The following is a 20,954-nucleotide window of genomic DNA, read 5'->3' as shown; positions in this document are numbered from 1 at the left end:
TATGGCTGTAAGTAACTCTGTCTCTGGTAAAAATACTTTGGTATTTGATGATATTGTTGGTGTTATCCTAAGCGAGGAAATGCGAAGGAAAAGCACAGGTGAGACTCCAACATCATCGGGTAGTGTTTTGAATGTGGAGAACAGAGGAAGATCAAGGGAAAGAGGAAAAGGCTCTGGGAATGAGAAGTCACGAGGGAAGTCAAAGAAAGGACGCTCTCAATCTAGAGGAAAGAAAGATTGCTGGTACTGCGGAAAGCCTGGTCATCTAAAGAAAGACTGTTGGTCTCGGAAAAACAAAGAAGGAGACAAAAATGAAAATGACAGTAAGGAAGCTAATATTGCAAGTAATACTTTACAAGATGCTTTAATCTTATGTTTGGATAATGTTAATGATTCCTGGTTAATAAATTCTGGGGCTTCATTTCATGCTACACCCCATAGAAAATATTTTCTAGATTATGTTCAAGGTGAATTTGGACAAGTATATTTGGGTGATGATGAGCCCTGTCAAATTGTTGGAAAAGGAAAGATAAAGATCAAGTTGCAGAATGGTAATGACTAGTTTCTGCAGGAGGTAAGACATGTTCCTAATTTAAGAAGAAATTTAATTTCTGCAGGGCAACTAGGTAGTGAAGGTTGCATAGTTACCTTCTCAGACAGTATGTGGAAGGTCACTAAAGGATCATTAGTAGTAGCTAAAGGTGCAAAGGTAGGCACATTATATCTGTGTACTAGTAACATTTACTCTACTTTAGCTGCTACAGATAAAGTTACTGCAGGGACAACAACAATAAATGTTGCAAGAACAGATTCGATAATGTGGCACCATAGGCTTGGGCACATGAGTGAGAAAGGGATGAAAACCCTTCACTCCAAAAATCTATTGCTAGGACTAAAGAAGATTGATTTAGAGTTCTGTGAAAACTGTGTTTATGGTAAATAGAAAAGAGTCAGATTTTTCAATGTTGGGAAAGAGAAGAAGAGTGAGAAGTTAGAGCTTGTACATTCAGATGTATGGGGACCGGCTCAGATATCATCTCTTGGTGGCTCTTGTTATTATGTTATTTTTATTGATGACTCAACCAAAAAAACATGGGTATATTTCCTAAAACAAAAATCAGATGTTTTTGAAACTTTTAAGAAATGGAAAGCTTTGGTTGAGAATGAGACAGGAAAAATGTTGAAGTGTCTCAGATCGGATAATGGAGGTGAGTATTGCAGCAAAGCATTTGAAGATTACTGCTCCTTAAACGGGATTCAAAAGCAGAAGACAGTTTCAGGAACTCCACAGGAAAATGGTGTGTCAGAGAGAATGAATAGGACTATCATGGAACGCGCGAGGAGCATGAGATTGCATGCTGGATTGCCCTTACATTTTTGGGCAGATGCTGTACATATTATTGTCTATTTGATAAATAGAGGACCTTCAACCCCTTTGGATGGTGGTATTCCAGAGGAGGCATGGACTGGTAAAAAGGTAAATTATTTTTTTCTAAAAACTTTTGGTTGCGAAGTTTTTGTCCATGTTGATAAAGAAAACAGAACCAAGCTTGATGCTAAATCTCAGAAATGTACCTTCATTGGATATGGGATAGATGAATATGGCTATCGGTTATGGGATTTTGAAAATAAGAAAATAATTAGAAGTAGAGATGTTATATGCAATGAGAAGGTTATGTATAAAGAACAGATGCAGGAAAAGAAGCATGAACAGGACAAACGAGAATATGTGGTGTTGGATGAAATTCCTGAAAATGAAATGCCACAGGTACCTGATGCTCAACAACAACAGATTGGCCCACAAACTCCTACAAGTGTTAGACATTCTACGAGGACAAGTAGACCCCCTGAAAGATTTTCTCCTTCTTTGTATTCTATTTTATTAACGGATTCTGGTGAACCAGAAGAATATGAAGAAGCAATGCAGGTAGATGCCAAACAAAAGTGGGAGCTAGGCTTGAAAGAGGAGATGGACTTCTCGATGAAAAATAAGACTTGGGACTTAGTCCCTTTACCTGCAGAAAAAAGAGCCTTGCCTAACAAATGGGTTTATCGGTTGAAGGAGGAGGAAGGAGGTCAGAAAAGATATAAAGCCAGACTTGTGGTAAAAGGTTTTGCACAGAAAAAGGGTATAGATTATGATGAAATATTTTCTCTAGTTGTAAAAATGACTTCAATTAGAACTGTACTTAGTCTTGTGGCTGCAGATGATTTACATCTTGAACAATTAGATGTCAAAACAACTTTTCTCCATAGAGATTTGGAGGAGGAAATTTACGTGTTGCAACCACAGGGATATGAGGTCAAAGGTAAGGAGAACTTGGTGTGCAGGTTGAAGAAAAGTCTGTATGGCCTAAAGCAAGCACCCCGACAATGGTATTTAAAATTTGATAGTTTCATGGTTGAACACGGTTATCATAGATGTCATTCTGATCATTGTGTATATTTTAAGAGATTTGATAATGGCAGTTATATTATCCTGTTGCTTTATGTTGATGACATGCTTGTTGCTGGGTCTAACATGCAACATATAAATGATCTTAAACAGAAATTAGCCAGGTCATTTGCTATGAAGGATTTGGGTGCAACTAAGCAAATTCTCGGTATGAGGATTACACGAGACAGGAAAAATAGAACCTTGAATTTGTCCCGAAGTGAGTATATAAAGAAGGTGTTGAAAAGATTTAACATGCAGGATGCAAAAGCAGTTAGTACACCTTTGGCTAGTCATTTCAAATTGACTAAGGAGATGTGCCCAAAGGCACGGGAAGAGGTTAATAAAATGTTTAACATCCCGTATTCATCAGCTGTTGGCAGTTTGATGTATGCAATGGTATGCACAAGGCCAGATATTGCACATGCAGTGGGAGTTGTGAGCAGGTTTATGGGTAATCCGGGTATGGAACATTGGAATGCTGTGAAATGGATTCTTCGGTATTTGAAAGGAACTACTACGAAGGCATTATGTTTCAAAGGATCTAATGCTGCTCTAAGTGGATTTGTTGACTCTGATCTGGTGGGTGATATTGATTCACGGAGGAGTACTACAGGGTATGTTTTTACTATAGGGGGAACTGCAGTCAGTTGGATTTCTAAGCTGCAAAAGGTTGTTGCACTTTCAACCACTGAAGCTGAGTATGTTGCTGCTACAGAAGCAAGCAAGGAGATGATTTGGTTGCAATGTTTTTTGGAGGAATTGGGTCAAACACAAGAGGATAGCCCATTGTATACTGATAGCCAGAGTGCCATTCATCTTGCGAAGAACTCTTCTTTTCATTCAAGGACAAAGCACATTCAGCTCAGGTACCACTTCATCCGGACTGTTTTGGAGGAGGGTCAGTTACGGCTTGAGAAGATTCACACAAGTGAGAATCCTGTCGATATGTTCACGAAGGTAGTTCCACAGGAGAAATTGATTTCTTCATCAGTTTCTGTTGGTCTTCTTGATTGATAATTGTGGAATTTATACCAGTCGAGTCCTAGTGTTTTATCTAGCGGATGTTGCATGTACAGTGGTGTTGTGTAGTATCAGTCTCCAAGTGGGAGATTGTTCGGTGTGAAGCCTGATCAGTTTCCAAGTGGGAGATTGTTGAAATGTGGCGACTAGAAATTTTTTTTTTGCCGTTTTTCGTTGATGAAAACCGACATTGTAATAAAACCCTAAAAAGGCCGACTTTGTTTGTTGCCCTAAAAACGCATGTTATAAGCGGCTGGGATGCTTAAGGCATTGTAAGGTTGATGTACTATTTCTGTTGGATAATAAGAAAGATTGGACGATTGTGTATGGTGGACGTAACCCATTCTGGGTGAACCACATTAAATCTCTGTGTTATCTGTGTCCTGTTTTATTTCTTTATCTTTTGTATTTAAATCTGCATATAATTGTTAGTTCATATTTGCTTCGGATCTGCTTGAAACCCTAACAATGGGGTCACTGACTGCGTAAGAAGTAGATCGGACTTTCCATACCCCACTGACTGAAAGAAGTCGAACTTTTGAGGGGGTACTTACTGCAAGCTAAGACAAGCAGGGTTTTGTGGGTCATTGACAGTGACCTCACTTATGCAACTTCACTGATAGAGACACTCAATTCATCAACCTTAGGCCTTTTGTCATCAATACACCCTCATCTTGATTGCCTATGCTTTTAACCTCTCAATCCCAATGATTCAAGACTTAGACCTAGCACACTGAAGGTGTAAGATGATGATGATCAAATGGAATGATCATCACAAAATCGTTGATTTCCTAAGCCTTGAGAGCGTTTTGACCTCTCTCCAACTCAAAGAGAGAGACATGACCCGATCACTTCCTGGCAACCCAAGATACTGCACCTCCTCAAGTGAAAGGTTAATAACTAAAGACACTACAACTAACCTAGAAAGCAGAAAAAAGTGGGGGTCCCGATTTGCAATGGGGCGATGTGTGAAATGGTCACAATAGCATGGTCATTTTGTTCCACTACACAACACAAATTGATTGCACCTCTTTGAAGAAAGTTTTTTTAGGATCTTGCTCATTTTAATGATGATGACTTTCATTTTATCAATCATCGAGTCAATGCCATCGTATACCTTTCCCAAACATGGCTTATCCATGCTAGTAAAATGGATCGTAGTCATGATGGGCTTGGTGAAACTAAGAAGATATTCCATTCATTCCCACAAAGTGTCATCTAGGATCATTCGCTTTACATTTGTTGCTCTTATAGTATTGGATTGACTCCATAGGGACCAACTTTTGACTAATAATCATGCTAGCAAGTAGCTCCCACACTTTCACAAGTCGCCTCAAAACATGTTGGATGCAAATCGATTCTTAACAACCTATTCAAAAATTAAAATACAAAGAAGACATGATTGAATTTAAAAAATAAATTACGAAATAGAATATAGAATTTAAAAATTGAAGTGTTTCAATTACCTTCAGCAACTCCAGTTGTGAAAATTATCTAAACATGGCCTGTGACATGTGATGGTTTGTGATGAACATCTAGATCTCTTCAACTTCAACATAGATTTCTTTGATCCAATTTATTTTCCTATCCAACTTTTGTAGCATGAGGTTGAGAGAGTGGACAACACTATCCAATTTATGTGTTCAAACCATGTCTCAATTAACATGCCTGCAACTCTACAATTCTTTTGTATTGTCCATTATTACTTGGACAACATTTCAAGGACCCACATCTTGAATGCATTGTATAAGAATGTTACCAATAAATTGTGCACCCTTCATCTGTCCATCACAGCTTTCAAAAACATTGCCCCTTTAGGAAACACTACAATCACATTGATTAATGGCCAACTTTTAACATCCTTCCATCCATCATAAATGATTGACACCCCTGTTTGTTTCCATGGATTTCTAATGGGAGTCAATGCATTGTCTATGCTTTTTACCTCCTTTGCTAGTAAGGTGCTATGCAACTTCTCATAATTTAGCCTTGTGTACCCTTCCAGAGCCTCATTTACTTTTCTCAACATGTCTTGCCAATATGGTGATCATACAACATTAAATGACCATTGCATATAGACATCTTGCAATGATTTGATCTAGCATCAATCTTAAATGCTCTATCTAATGGACCCTTATGGCTCTCTACTATGAAATTAGGGAAGTTACTATGAAATGGAGAAGCGGGGGGCCTCTTTGATCCTCTTCCTCTCAACAAAGGATGGTTTGTACCACAAGCAACTCTTGCATTTGCTTCCTCTTGCTCTAATATATCTTGCTATTTGTTGAGGTGGTAACCAATTATCATTATTGAGGGTGGGTAAGGAGATTCAAATGTTTGTGACAATCATTGTATGTCACAAGGCATCTTCAAGACCTCTGATTTGGAATTGTTGAAGGTAAACTTTTGAAATTTCAATATTTATTTTAAATATAATTTTTGACATTAACTTTCTAAAAATTTAATTGTTATTAATTTATTTTTTACACTACATTAGGTTGCAGAGACTAGATTCACATCATACACTCTTGTTTTGAGATGACTTGTGAAGGTGTGGGAGATGTTGAGCACTATGGTCATTACCAACTAATGGATTGTGTGTAGTTAATCAAATTCATAGAGGGCTCAAAAGGTCAAATCATTGATCTTGAATGATGATTGGTGGGCTTGTGTGGACTACATTTTGAGTTTTACTAAGCCCATCATGAATATGATCAGATTTGTTGGTAGTAATTGTTGATGTTTTGGAGAAATCAATGGTGGCATTCACTCCATGATAGAAAAAATAAAGGCCATGATAGCAAAGCATAATTATCCTAGGGAAACATTTTTCCTAAGGGTATAAAAATCATTGTTGACTGCCAGAACAAGGTGACAATACCCTTGCATTTGCAATGTCTTCCAAATATTATAGAATAAAGATACTTTATTAGCATAGGAAAATGACTCTATATAGTGAAATTGAAGTTGTTGAAGAGTTCAAGAAAGCATTCCAAAAAATCTTCTTAGATCCAAAAATGGAGGATAATGTTAGGACTGAGTTTGGTAGGTTAATTTTGTCACAAGATCATGCTATTTGTGTTTTAGGATAATGTTAGGACAATATAGATGCTCATAGATGATGGTACATCTATGGGCAAGCTTATATGTTCATCCAACCTTTTGCAATCAAAATTCTATCATAGATAAGCATTTCTAGTTTATAACATTCTTACCATTCTTTTCACATTTCAAAGTTGTATTGATTTTCTCTCCATTTTCAACATGTTGCAAGTTAAGCTTTGCCAATTTTCGGGGATGGGGATGGCAGGGGACGGTGGGATGTGTTTCCAGTATGGGGGTACTTTTGGACCTTTTTTTTAGGGTACGGGAGGGGATGGCTATTTAAAAAATAGGGGAATTTTAAAAAATATCAGTGTTCCACGGGGATGTGTCCCCCCCCCTTTTGGCCACGTCTCCTAGGAGGAAACGTCTCCGGGATGGGGGGACAGGGACGCGACGTCCCCCGCCGTCCCGCCACTGCCACCCAATCGCCGCCAGAGATGTCTCCATGTCTCTCGAGGGACAGGGAGACGCCCAGATGTCTCCCGTCACCCCATACCAAATGTAATAAAAAAGCATTTTTTTATAAAAATGTTACTTTTTGGGGGGTTAAGGGGTAACCCTAATTGAACGTGGGCCCCACCCTTTCCCCCAAAATGTAATGTCCCCACTTTAGCAGTTGAACAAGTGCGTGTGCGTTAGCCTTGTTCTACATGGTCCCGAGGGCTAACGAAGGGTTTAAGGGGATCCTGGAGTGTTTTGGCCTAGTCATTTCTAGTTTGGGCCAAAACGAAGTTGATTTACTCAGTTTCAGGCATACTTACTATTTTTAGTAAGTCAGCAGGACATAGTGGAGGCAAGTTTTGGTGTTTGGATTTGATACTCCTTGGTGAGAGCTTTCCGACGAGCTATCACTCGCATTATTCGGAGTCCGATTGCGAATACATTTTAATGCCTGAAGTTTTATTAAAGTAACATTTAATTTAATTGTAAAATATTAAAGTGTTACTCTAATATTTATTTTATGGGATCTATACCCAAGGGAGACATAAGTGAATATTTTAATATATGTTTTATATTGCTCATCTTTTATCCCACATTGCCGATGAGAGTTGAGTCAACCCTTGGAAAGAGAATAAAAGAAAGCGTTTGTGGCTTCATTAGACATGTTGGATATGAGAAGAAATTGATGCAATGAGTTGCAGACCCGTTCTTGGCATCAGAGGACGTCTATCCTCTCTTGTGACATTCTAGACGTCATTCCCCTGGGGTTTGGCCTTTGGAATCCATTGCTACCAGCTTCATTATCAGGCAGTTTTGGCACGTTTCTAGCTACAGGCAGATTGGATGTTTTGCTCATAACTTCTTCTCCATTTGTCCGATGCTTATGCCACTTTGAGGGGATGATATATGAAGACTTTGGACTGACTGAAGATAAAATATTACTGTAGCAGCCGTGTACTGTAGCAGCCGCGTCACTGTAGCAACCGCGTACTGTAGCAACGTACTGTAGCAGATGCGTACTGTAGCATTTTGTTAGCAGCAGCCCAATGCTATGGCCCAGGCCATCACTCTTTGAAAACAATATTCATGCTATTCTATTGCTGGAGTATTTAGTGAGTTGTTTCATTGCCAATATCGCACTTAATCTGAAAATCATTATAAATACAGTGTGTTGGTTATTTCAGTTGTGTGTTTATGCTTTCATTTTCATATTCATGTTACATGCATAGATCCTTGTTAAAAGGGCACAAAAAAAAACAATACAACAAACCATTCCGGAGTTATAAGGGTTGTAACACAAAACAGAGAAATTAGGGACTGCAAACAAAGTGTTTGACGGAATTACTTTATAGCTGTGATTTCATTTAGAAGTGGATTTTGGGGTAACCATTACACAAAACAACGCAAAACCATGTTTTTTTTAGATTTCACTCTCATTTTGGAAAACTGATTTTTTTTCCAGCAAGCTGAAGAGGAGGAAAAACTTGAAGAAGACTGATTGAAGGGGTGAGAAAAGTGATTGCAAGTGTGATAGGAGCTAGAAGAAGAAAGAAGAAGAGGAAGAAGAAGATTCTTTTGCATTTTGGAGAGATTTTTCAAGCACAAGGTAGGATTTTTCAACTTTTTCTTGTTTTTTTTTGGTTTTATTTTCTGATTTTCTTTGTTCTATGTCATTTTTGGATTTTTTTTTCCTATTCATCTCAAAATGAGATTTGATGTTGAATCTTGAGGGCAAAATGATAAATAGGGAAAAAAATATATTGTTAAACTAGGCTGATTTTATTTTTATTTTTATTTTGTGAAATGCAGTGTCAATTTCACAATGAGCTCCCAAGGCATGAGTGAAGATGACATGGAAATCCATTCTCATAGTGAGAATGATTCAGAATATGAACCTGAAAATGAGGGGGGTGACCATGGGGCTGATCCTGGAGCCCGATCTAGTTCTATGGCGAGTGCACCAGCTAGTATAGGTTGCCCTTCAGAGTTGTTGGCATCATATGCTAGGGGTCATTTTGATCCTAAGTCTCCTCTAAAACAGTTTGCTTCACGAATATCAGTACAAGGCACATCACTTTCAAGTGGGGGAACAAGGAAGTGGAAGTGCAACATTTGTGACACTGAATGGTTCAGTAGCATTAGTAGGGTGAATGCACACTTTCTATTTTGGAGAGGAAAAGGCATGAAACATTGTAAGTTTTTTGAGGAAGCTAAAAATATACAGTACATAATTGAGTTTAACAGGCTCTGGGGGGTTCCAGATGACACAAATATTTCAATGCCTACTACTTTGTCTGCTAGGGCAGCACTTCAGGGCAACCAGAATTTGCCACATACTTCTCATGCTTCGCAGACGGGAGGAATGATGTTTGGATCTCCATCCACTTCCACTTCTACTACCGCCAAGGCTGGGAAACGTAGGTTGCAGACACCACAGAGCAACCCCATTGCTGATATGTTTAATGTGCAGCTCAGAGATGAGATAGATGATTCCATTGGCAAGTTCTTCTTTGCCAATGGCATTCCATTTCATGTTACACGGTCTCCTTATTATAGGGAGATGATGGCTATGGTGGCCAAGGGAGGACCATCTTATGTGCCACCAGGGGAGACGAAAATGAGTACCTCGATCTTGGATAAATGCTATTCCAAGATCAATATTTTGATGGAGAAGATGAAGGCATGTTGGGTGGCATCGGGGTGCAGCATAGTTATGGATGGGTGGACGAACATTAGCCATCGTCCACTCATCAACGTCATGGTCACATGTGCAGAGGGCCCATACTTCCTTAGAGCAGTTGATTGTACAGGGCATCGTAAAGATGCTGATTTCCAGTTTCAGGTCCTTAGAGAGGCTATTGAGGAGGTTGGGCCACAAAATGTGGTCCAAGTAGTGATAGATGCAGCCCATGTGTGTAGAGCTGCAGGGAGACTCATTGAGGCAGCCTATAAACACATTTGGTGGACCCCATGTTGTGTGCATGCCATGAACAATGCACTCAAGGACATGGGGAAGATTGACTGGATTAGAGGAGTGGTCAACGATGCGAGAGATGTGCAGATGTTTATATGCAACCACCACACGTCACATGCACTCTTCATGACCTTCGCGAAGGAGTTCTTGAAACCAGTTGAGACTAGATATTCATCCTATTTCATTCTCTTGGAGAGAATGATTGAGTTGCAAGAGGCATTGCAACTCATGGTTATGACTAATGAGTGGAATATGTGGGTTGAGGCCAAGACAGAGCAGGGGAGAAGGGTGAAGGAGATAGTGAAGAGTGATGTGTTTTGGACTGATGCGAAATACATTGTCTCCATCATTTCTCCAGTATTCTAGGTGATCAGATATGGGGATGGGGATGCACCTAACCTTGGAGAGGTGTATGAGTGCATTGACTCTATATGCTTGACCAAATGAGGGCTGCTATGCGAGTGAAGGACCCCTCTCTAGCATTCTACAATGAGCAAATCCGGCCTATCATTCAGCGTAGATGGGACAAGTTGAACACTCCTTTGCATATGGCTGCCTTTGCCTTGAATCCTAAGTGGTACAAGGCTAGACCGGGTAGAGTGACACCGATTCAGGATGATGAGGTGAAGGCGGGTTTCTTTAGGTGCGTAGAGAAGATGTTTGATTCCAGAGATGCCGACACAATTCGCACTGAGTGGGGAAGATTTGCCACTCTTAGAGGTTATTCAGATGCAGCAAAGATGGATATAGACACTATGGCATAGGAGGACCCACTTTTGTGGTGGAATTGTAATGGCCCGAAATCTTTGACCACCACTTTAGCCATCGGGCTGCTATCCCAGGTTTCCAGTTCTTCAGCTGTTGAGAGGAACTCGTCTACATATAGCTTCATCCACTCTCTTAAGAGGAACAGACTTACCTCTAAGAGAGCAGAGAAGCTTGTGGCTATACACAGTGCTTTGCGTCTCATGGACCGCAAGACACTTGTGTACAAGGAGAGTCCAACGGCACGATGGGATGTAGAGCCAGAGGAGCCTTCACAGATTGATGAGGATGATCCTACCACTTCAGATGCAGGCTAGTTGGTGTGAGCTTGAGGGATCTTGATCTTCAGGAGTCCAACAGTTCCAGTGAGGAGGAGTTCGCAGATGATTAGAGGCCTCCATTAGCTACATTTTGAGTTTTGTCATTTTGTCTTTGACTCTAGTCTCTTTTGTAATGCTATTGCTACACGTATTTGTATTTGGCTACTCATTGTAATGATGAATCATGTAATCATCTTTATTATTATAGACTTTGCAATGGCATCAGATATTCATATTTTTGTTTTCCTTTTTCGATATAATAGAAATCTCCAATTTGACAATTTCATTTGTCAAATTTTATTTAGCATTTAGCAATTACTAATCTTGGTATTTCCTATAGTTTCATTTGAAATCTAATTCTTATACTGTTATATTGTCATACATCTTTTGAAAACTAGTTTTTCAAGTACTATATGTATATGTATAACTATATGAGCACCACCACCTCGCCACCCCCCCCAACCGCCATCCCCCCGCCGTCCCCAAACTTAGGCCCTTGGTCCCCCCGTCCCGGAAACGCGTCCCCGCGTCCCCAACGCCCGTGGAACACTGAAAAATATAGAGAAGTTTCAAATATGCATATTATAACATTATAAAGCATTTATCATGGACATTGTAGAAGCTTAATACATAGCATTAGACTTGAATTGAGATTTCACATGAGAATCTATTGCACCAATTTTGTGACATCCTAATTTTAAATTTTGCATTGAAGCTAATGTTGGGCAACATTATCACCTTTGAGTCCTATCATGTATAGTTTGTCATGTTCTTGGTACCATTTTGAGCTATGTGGCCAATTTTCACAACTACCCACCCAACCATTCATGAGATTTTAATATTTACATTTTTATAAACCTATTTTTGAAAAATATTAAAATCTCATTATTTAATGCCTCATCATGATTAAATTCTCTCAACTTATGATCGTCTCAACCCCTTTGATACTTGGTGAAAATTTCAAGCCCAAACTCCTCTTCAGTCAAAAGTTATAATGAAATCTTTGAAAAAGGGCAAGAAGAATTGAATAAATTTAAATAAAATAAAATTTAAAATTAAATAAGTTCATTTCGCAAAATCAATTTTCAGAGGTTATGAGTTATGAGTTGTGAATGTTGAATGTAAAAGTGGTCGTGGGTTGTGACAACCAAAATCACAACTCACAACTAGTTGCGAAATCCAAAATCACAAATCACAACTAGTTGTGATTTTGAAAAGTCAAACGTAGAGGGGTTGTTAAATGCAAATTGTGAATGCAAAACGGTTGTGTTGTGAAATTGAAAATCACAACTCTTAACTAGTTGTGAGTTTCAAAAAGTGAAAGCAAGAGGTTGTGAAAGGTGAAAAGTGAATGCGAGGCAAGTTGTGAGTTGAAAAATTTAAATGTAAATGAGTTGTGAAATGCATTTTCAAAACTCACAACTGGTTGTGAGTTGTGAGTTTTGAAAACACAACTGAAGGTAGTTATACTAACTACTTCAAAAGAAGAATTCTTGGAAAAACTATTGGTTATTGCAAAGTTCCATTTCTCCAACCTCTACTCATATACTCTCTCCTGCATTAAGATTGATTGCTTCAGAGAAATGCCATCTCTTCCATTGCAGGTTGCTCATAAAATATGTTCGATACAAAGGCTTTAGAAAATCCAATTGACAGTTGTAAAACCAGATTTTACAACATTTTTCAACATCCTCTGCGCCTGTGCTAAAATGGGAGGCTTTGGAACAAGTTCTGGACGATTTCATTCTAAGTTTTGTGGTAGACATGAGCGTAAAATGTACAAGCGAGAATGCATTTGAGATGTTTGGAAGGATGCCCAAGCTCTAGATGTGAATGCGCAGGCATTGCACCTGAACCATTTGATAGAATACCTTAAAAGATGTCATGAAATGATTATATAATGTGCCCAAAATGGATTATGCAAGGTATCAAAGTTTCAAAAACATTGGTTAATGTGCGTGCACAATGGGAAGCATAGAAAAAGGCGAGTTAAATGCTTGACAGAATGCTCAGGGAAATGACATCCCATGGAATGTTATGATTGCAAGCTTCACACAAAATAGATTTGTTGAAAAGGCTTTACGAACTTTTGAGTCAATGCAATTAGCTTGAGGCCAAATTCGATGACCTTTGCAAGTTCTCTACCTACCAACACCAACATGGAAGCTTCGACAATAGTGCATGGATCTCTCCCAAAACATTAAAGCTACGGCCTACAGAAATCTGGAACCATTAGCAACATAACTCAATCATTTGACAGTCTGTTGAACATGCATGCAGCGATTGTAGTTTTGCACAAAATGATTGGATGAGAAGGCTTTGGAAAGTTTGAAACAAATGCAAATGGCTGGTGTCTCTTGCACATGCTATAGAAGGAGCAATGACGCGACGCATAAACTATTGACAAGAATGTCTCAAAGAAATAGCGTCATGGATGCCACGATTGTAAGATTTACACATAATAGATTTGTTGTAAAGACTTTAGAGACTTCGAAGCAAATGTATTTGGTGGGAATAAAGCTAAATTCTACAATTTTCAGAATCATCCTTGCTGCATGCGTTGGAAGAGAGCATGGATATCGATAGAAGAAAAATGGAATTGAATTGTCATTGTAGATGCCTAGTAGACATGTATGCAAATGCAGAATCATTAATGAATCTCATGAATTGTTTGACAAAATTTCCCAATAGAATGCCATCTCATGGATCGCAATTATTACCGGATATGCACATATTGATTTATTGAAATGGCTTTGAAAACTTTCTAGCAAATGTGATTAGCAGTTGTAAAGCCCAAATTCCACAACCTTTGCCATCGTCCTCTGTGCCTGTGCTAGAATAGCAGGTTGGGAACAGGTTATTGACAACCATCGAAGCATAATGGAAAGGCGATTTTTGTTTGAAATTGTGGTTGGAAATGTTACGGTAATTGTGTATGCAATATGTGAAGCACAAATAAGCCACGCGAAATGTTTTTCAGAATGCTTTAAAGAGATGTCGTCAAAGGAATAAAATGGAATGATGCAGAATGTGCAACCATGGACAAAGCGCTTCAATTGTTTGACAGAATGCTCAAGAGATGTCACCTCATGGAATTACTTAGTTGCAGAAAGTTCACACAATAGATTTGTTGAAAAGGTTTTAGAAAACTTCAAGTAGATGTGATGGCAATTATGAAAACGAATTCCACAAAGTGTGCTAGCATCATTGCTACTTGCACAAGATGGAAACTTGGAGACGGTGTATTGGCATCCACCAAAGTGTAAAGAATAAAGAAAATTCGAAAGATGTTTTTGTTGAAAATGCTCTGGCAAACGTGTATGTAGCATGGAAGAACAATTAAGACCTACGACAGGTTTGACTAAGTGCCTCAAGGAGATGTCTTTCATTATTTGATAAAATGTCTTGGCAAGTGATGGTGGCGAGATGCTAAAGGTGAAAGTGTGCTGGTTGGCACACGAGCAAAACATGAAATCATTGACAATGTATATGAATTGTTTGACAGAATACATCAAAGAGATGTCTAGGAATGAAATGATATAGTTGCAGGTTATGGACATTCATCAAAGCATAGAGAATAAAGGACTTTTGTTGAATGTTGGATCTCCAAATATCTTCCTTGACATGTATACAAAGGAGCTGTGATCAGCTCGATACAATGCCTCACATGTATATTATCTCCCAAAATGCTTAGACAATGTAAGTATAGACAAGGTGGAGCAAAGGTTTAAAGGGGGCATATTGGTCATCCCATGACACCAATGAGGAGGGAAAACAAAGAGTTAAACATTGTTGATAGAAGTTGTTAACACTTCTCAAATCACCAATGAATGATGCTAGTTCTAAGTATTTCCTAACAACCAATGTTCACACACAAGTGTACAAACTAGAGGCATTTGTCGACATATGTGTAGAATGACGAACTTAAATATGGCATCATGAATTGTTCAAAAGGTTGCTTCAAAGAGACATTATTTCATGCTCATGGACTAAATCATGCTAACAGTGAAGTATGGGTAATTTGCAATACTTGATCCTTTTTCATCCTTATGAAGAGCTTTAGAGTTTCTTTTCCTTTCAAAAGGAAGGATATAAGTTTTATGTTCTCAATTGGCTTTTTGATGAAATGATTATAAGTTTATAAATGATTATAAGTTTATGGACATGATAATACAAATAGAATGCATGATTCGTAGATTGGGAGAAGATATAGAGCTCACCTTGACAAAACCAATATCTTGGTTTTCCTTTAAAGTCTTGGACTTTAAATTACCTTTTTGTATAAAAGTGACTTATGTCACTTAATTATGCCAAGAGGCATCTACAATGATATCAAAATGTTCATAAACAAAATCCATTTTTGAAACAATTTGACATGCAAATGACGAGTAAATGCATGATATGCCATGTTTCAGCTTTTGTGGAGGTGTTATTTTATTACTCCAAATAAAATAGAACCCTCGTCACTTGTCTCCACCTAGATTCACAACTTTTTGCATGCAGGACTTTAATGGATTTGTATTCTCGGTGTTTAGTATTTCAGAAGAACATTTATTTTACAGATGATTCTCTTTTATTATAAGATATCTCTCGGCATATTTTACATATATTTTTTAAATATAAGTATACTAGTTTATGTAAAGGTTAGAAAATGAACCTTATTCCCATAAAAGTGATGCAAACAGTAAAACATAATCTAATAAGGTTCATCATTTTGTGTATTAACTAAGGTAGTTATCCTAAGTGGGTACCTAAAGTTGGTTAGGCTATGTGGTTACAAAGTAGTTATCTTCTAAAGCCTATAAATACAAGGCATTTTCATTGTAGTAGGGACAATCTTACAAAGGGGAAACTTTGGAGATTTTCTAGAGAAATTTATGATAACTTTTGGGTTTCACAATATGTTGGGTTTTTGGAATTGTAAAATTTTAAGAAGATAATGAAGAATGCATTTTGGTTCATGTGTCTAAATGTGTTCATCTGTTCTTATTGCTAATTTCTTGTATATCAAATTGGTGATCTTTTTATGCATATGTGCAAACTATTGATAATTTGTGCAATTGATGTAATGATACACAAACAGACTTTGGTATCTCAGTTTGAGTGTGTTGAAGTAGTTGATCTCTTCGTATGTCAAGATTCATCATCCTTCATTCTTTGTCATTGTGCATCTAAACCTGTGTGCTTATAACCCCTTTGTAAATGTTATCAGTCATGGAATCCTATTTGGTCCTCGTATGTCTTCCAGTAGGGTTTCTGTTATTAATCCTCCTTTAGTTTTGTCTTGTCTCTTTTTTGTACTTTCAGGTTAAAAGTACACAAAAATCCTAAAAACCCCATCATACGAGGGAGCTGCCTTTCTCAAACACAGGAAGATTGCAGTTTCACTGCAATTTCTCCAACTGTTGGAACGGTTGTCACTGCTCTTTGGGTTAAGAGGGTCAAATTTGGAGAATCAATTTCAGTGACAAATCTGTTTACCAACAGAATCGACAAACATTTTACCAAAATTCAAATGCTTTTATTGTCAATGTGTATACATATTATATTAGATAATTAGAATTATATTTACAATACATTTTTTTCATAACTGATCTGCATTTACAATTACAATTTTTTCATATGAGATCAAACTTTGAAAATCAAACAATTTAAAATACAAAACATCAGATTATGTAGAGCGAATGGTAAATCCGTTGGCAAAGAAACTCTAAAAGAGTTAATATACACAGGTAAGATTTAAGGTATTTCTTTAGTTTTCTGCTTGATTCAGATCAATTTGAAGACCCTGCATTGTACTCGAAGAAGGCATTTGAAAGGATGAGAGGCAAAGAGGCAAAGAACGTTTCCTTTTTTCACTGCAAAGGAGAAATGGGTTGGGTATGGCAAAAAATGTCTCTGTGTCCCCTTACCATCCCCGGCGATGCATCCCTGTGGGCACAGGTTGTGAGTTCTTTGGTTGATTGGAATTGGAGTAAATATTCCTTTATTCACTTAGTTAAGCATAACCAGTTGGCTACAAAAAGGAAACATAAGATTCAGTCTATGGCGATTCAAACTTGCACCTTCTATCACATAAGGAAGCTGATTACAAGCATGGGGGTGTAACCACTAAATATACAAACATGGATGCAATTGTTTTAGAGCTTGCTCGAGTCAGTTTAGAATCTAGATGATGACAAAGATTTTACATATGATGTAGCTAGTGGGAGTGGCATTATGGTTGCTAGTAGCTAAAATGAAGCTAAACCAAGTGATGTTTTTCAAATTTTGTAATGATTGACATATATGAAATAAACATATATTCAATTTTACGCACACACACAGTCACACACACAGCCATTCAGTACCTGGGAAAAATAGCCATATCAGCATATCTGATCCTGAATCTATATCCATTCCTGTACCAGAACTAACAACTTAGCCTCTCAAAATTCCCACTTCATGGAATCATGCATGCCGATCAAAAGAAAATGTGATAATGCTAATAGTACCTTACATCAACCCTTGTGGGTCGATTGGTGGAGAGAATTTTTTTGGCATCTTTTGGTTGAGGACAATTGTTTTTAGTTCTGTGCCATGCTTTCTAAGTAATATTTAAGGAAATTTCTATAGCACAATTTGCCCTTTTCAGCACATTTCTATTTTAATGGCTGATTATGTTTCTTGTAGGCCATAGTGTTTATTCTTAATATGTTTTCTTATATTTCAGATTTCCTTTCCTTCAAGTTGTCACTAAATATGGTAGATGAAATTAATTTGCAATTTACTCCTATTGGGATCATAATTGCGATTTTCTGCATTTCAGGTCACAGGAATACCTATTGTATTTATATCCGCATTGGAAGGAAAAGGACGGGCAGCTGTCATGAGGAAAGTCATAGAATCTTATGATAAATGGTGTGCAAGATTACCCACAGCACAACTGAACCGCTGGCTTCGAAAGGTGATTGACCACTTTCTTTTTCTTTCCTGCTATTATGTATTAAATATCAAGTAAAAACTTTCTTTTCTGGACTTACTTTTGAGCTAATAAATTTCTCCCGTTCAAGTTGGGAAGCTGGAACCCATGTTAGTAAAATATTAATCATGTTGGCCACCATACTTGACAATATGAATGTTGAAAGCTTCCTTCCAACAGGTGATGGCCAGACACTCATGGAAAGATCAAGCTCATGGGCCAAGGGTGAAATATGTGACTCAAGTGAAGGCTAGACCACCAACATTTGTTGCATTTGTAGCTGGCTCAACCGAACTTTCAGATACTGATTTACGGTTTTTGACAAATAGTTTGAAAGAAGATTTCAACCTAGGTGGCATACCCTTAAGAGTGCTACAGCGAACTGTTGAGAGAAAAAGAAAAGACTCTCCAAAAGTTTCATCTACTAAAAAAGTGAAATTCTCGAAAGCTTCCTCTGCGGTAACTTCTGATAAAAGGGATTCTGACAGCTCCCCTTAAAGTGTAATCTAATTTGGAAGTTCTTATTCTTTGTTTAGCAATCTATTCACTCATGTTTCATGGTGTTTCTGGCCCTTCTGTTTTTTTACAAGTTGTAACTATAATGCTAAATTTTTTTCAGTATAAGAGGTGTAATCTTTGAAATGAAAGTTTGCTTGCAATACGCTACTGCATGTTGCGTTGCATTACCACGTAAATTACTTAATTTCCCCAGTCTAACTGAAAAGAAATATCACATTTTATATTAGCCAGCATCAAGGCGAAGATTTTGAAAACAAAAGTAAATATACCGAATTCTGCACGGGGAAGGGTGTTCTTGATTGAGAAGAAACAATAAAAGGAAGCTAAGAGTATTACGTAATTAGAATGAGCTAAAAGATGCAAGGCCTAGCAAAAAGAAGAGTGTCCAAAAAAAACAATTTATGTGGCGTAAATAGTCATAATAAACTCAGCGCTCTATTTAGCAAGACTACTATGGAATTCAGGTCTTGTTGTACTTTGCTGCTTAGTGCTTTGTTCCTGAATTTCACTGCTGTTTGAGAGGGTGGGTGATATTTATGCGCAGTAATGTATATTATAGAAATGGGCTGATCATGTGGCATTCTGTTTTGGGTGTTACCCTAGCTATAGTGGATTTCTTTGCTTATGATTTGTCTCTGTGACTGTCGAGGGAATTATTCGTTTGGTATTTTGCAGAGTTTTAACTTGAGAGAAATGATGCCCCAAACAAGACTCTTTGATTTTAAATTTCAAAGGTAGTTTATATCATGATTTTAAAGAAAGTCAAACGAAGCATAACTATGAAGTACAAGATATTGTTCCTCTTCAAAAGTTAGGGGAGAGGATCTAGTAGTTGAGCGTGTTCCAATAGCTTTGATAGCACCTGTTGATTTAATGTCTTTTTTTTTGACAATATTGCATCAATAGTTGTGACTTTAAAGTTGTTATTGCTGATGATGACTACCCATAGTCGAATGAAATGTATCACTTAGATCTAAAAAACAATGAATCATGTGATGCCACATCAGCGCACCAATAAAAGATGACTTAGAGCATGAGTATCGGTCTCTCCTTTTTTTAGGCTGTTTTGGATGCCTTGCCAAAAAGCATGCTGATGCGACATCATATTTGATGGTGTGGCCTTGGAACCTTAGTAATAAGCAGGGGACTTGCCAAGTAAGCTGCTGTAAAAAATTGGAAGTGATTTGAAATTTCCACGTAAGATTTTGAGAGGCGTGAAGTTAGGGTTCTCAACAATTGGGTCCTCCTATGATGCGATAAGTATAGAATGTGAAGTGATTATCAATGAACTTTACTTATTTGACTGCAATCAAAAAGAGAGAATTTTGTATTGATTTTAGACTTAGTCATAAGCTTATATTTTAACAGAATATTTTTTTGGAGAATTGTTTATAATATATTTATTAGTTGGCACATTTGATTTAAGTAGAAAATTCTATTGAAAAACTTCACATTCATAAGCTCAATTTAAGATGTCAATTGTAGTAGTTTTTTCTAATAATTTCAGAATTACTTCATCTAGATTTTCATTTATAATGGTGAATAAGGATCATTGAAAACTGTAAAGATAATTATGGTATGATAAATAAGATTTATATGAAAAGAAGCCTAGCTAATTGTGAAAGAAAAAAAACTCACCCACTTTTTTTGGTGGATATATTTAGCATATCATATGAAGACACTTAGCGTTTTTTTTAAAGTCCTTCATGTGATGTGCTAAATATATGGCTGGATAGCCACCACCCTTTTTCATGGTCTGTTTTAATTTACACTTTTCAATCCGGTACAAAATGAAATGATATGTGTATGGTGATTATTTATTAAATTGTAGGGCAAGCCTTCCTTTAACTTAAATTCTTATCTTTTTGTATTCTCAATCTAGAACATAAGTGATTTGCGCACATATGTACTAAAATAAGCTTTTGTGTAAAGATTGCATATATCAAAAATTAATCAACACAATTAAATAATGTTTACAAATTTCAATTAAATATAGAGGTTCAAAGTTGAAAGTGGCAAGGTGTGATGGTTAAGTTTTGATGTTGCTCTTGCCAGCAAGGTTCAAACTTGATTGGGGTAGTATTACTGAATATTTAAATGGGGATGAGGTCCCCCATTTGTGACTTCACTGGTTCATTGTTCTGGATCAAAAGTGTAAATATGAAGATAAATAAAAAATATAAAAATTCAAAATTATAACTAAAAATAAGATATAATTGATTGAATTTAAACATGTAGACACTCACGATTATTAATTAAATATAAAGGATTGTGTCAAAATGCACAACATATTTTTTTATCTTCAAAGATGCTAAGTTTTAAATTGTTGAAAACATTTGATTTTACAAAATAGACATCTCTAAAGATGATAACTTTGTGAATACTAATAATTTATTCAAAGTTTGCTTGAGA

At 37.2% G+C, this 20,954-nt stretch overlaps 1 protein-coding gene across 4 annotated transcripts in view; it reads left to right on the top strand.

The window, feature by feature from the left end:
- The window catches only part of LOC131054353 (uncharacterized), a 103,908-nt gene extending 85,261 nt beyond the window's left edge, over nucleotides 1–18,647 (top strand). For all 4 annotated transcript variants that reach the window (XM_057988849.2, XM_057988848.2, XM_057988847.2 and 1 more), the window contains 2 exons: nucleotides 17,871–18,008; nucleotides 18,204–18,647. In XM_057988849.2, coding sequence (XP_057844832.2) covers nucleotides 17,871–18,008; nucleotides 18,204–18,521 — 456 coding nt within the window. In that variant the 3' untranslated portion in view covers nucleotides 18,522–18,647. The remainder of the gene's footprint in view (nucleotides 1–17,870; nucleotides 18,009–18,203) is intronic.
- Nucleotides 18,648–20,954: the final 2,307 nt, after the last annotated feature.

The sequence above is a fragment of the Cryptomeria japonica genome, chromosome 3 (genome assembly GCF_030272615.1).
Source record: "Cryptomeria japonica chromosome 3, Sugi_1.0, whole genome shotgun sequence".
Classification (NCBI taxonomy): Eukaryota; Viridiplantae; Streptophyta; class Pinopsida; order Cupressales; family Cupressaceae; genus Cryptomeria; species Cryptomeria japonica.
The sequence above is the reverse complement of the archived record's forward strand: the minus strand, read 5'-3'. Positions and strand labels throughout refer to the sequence as shown.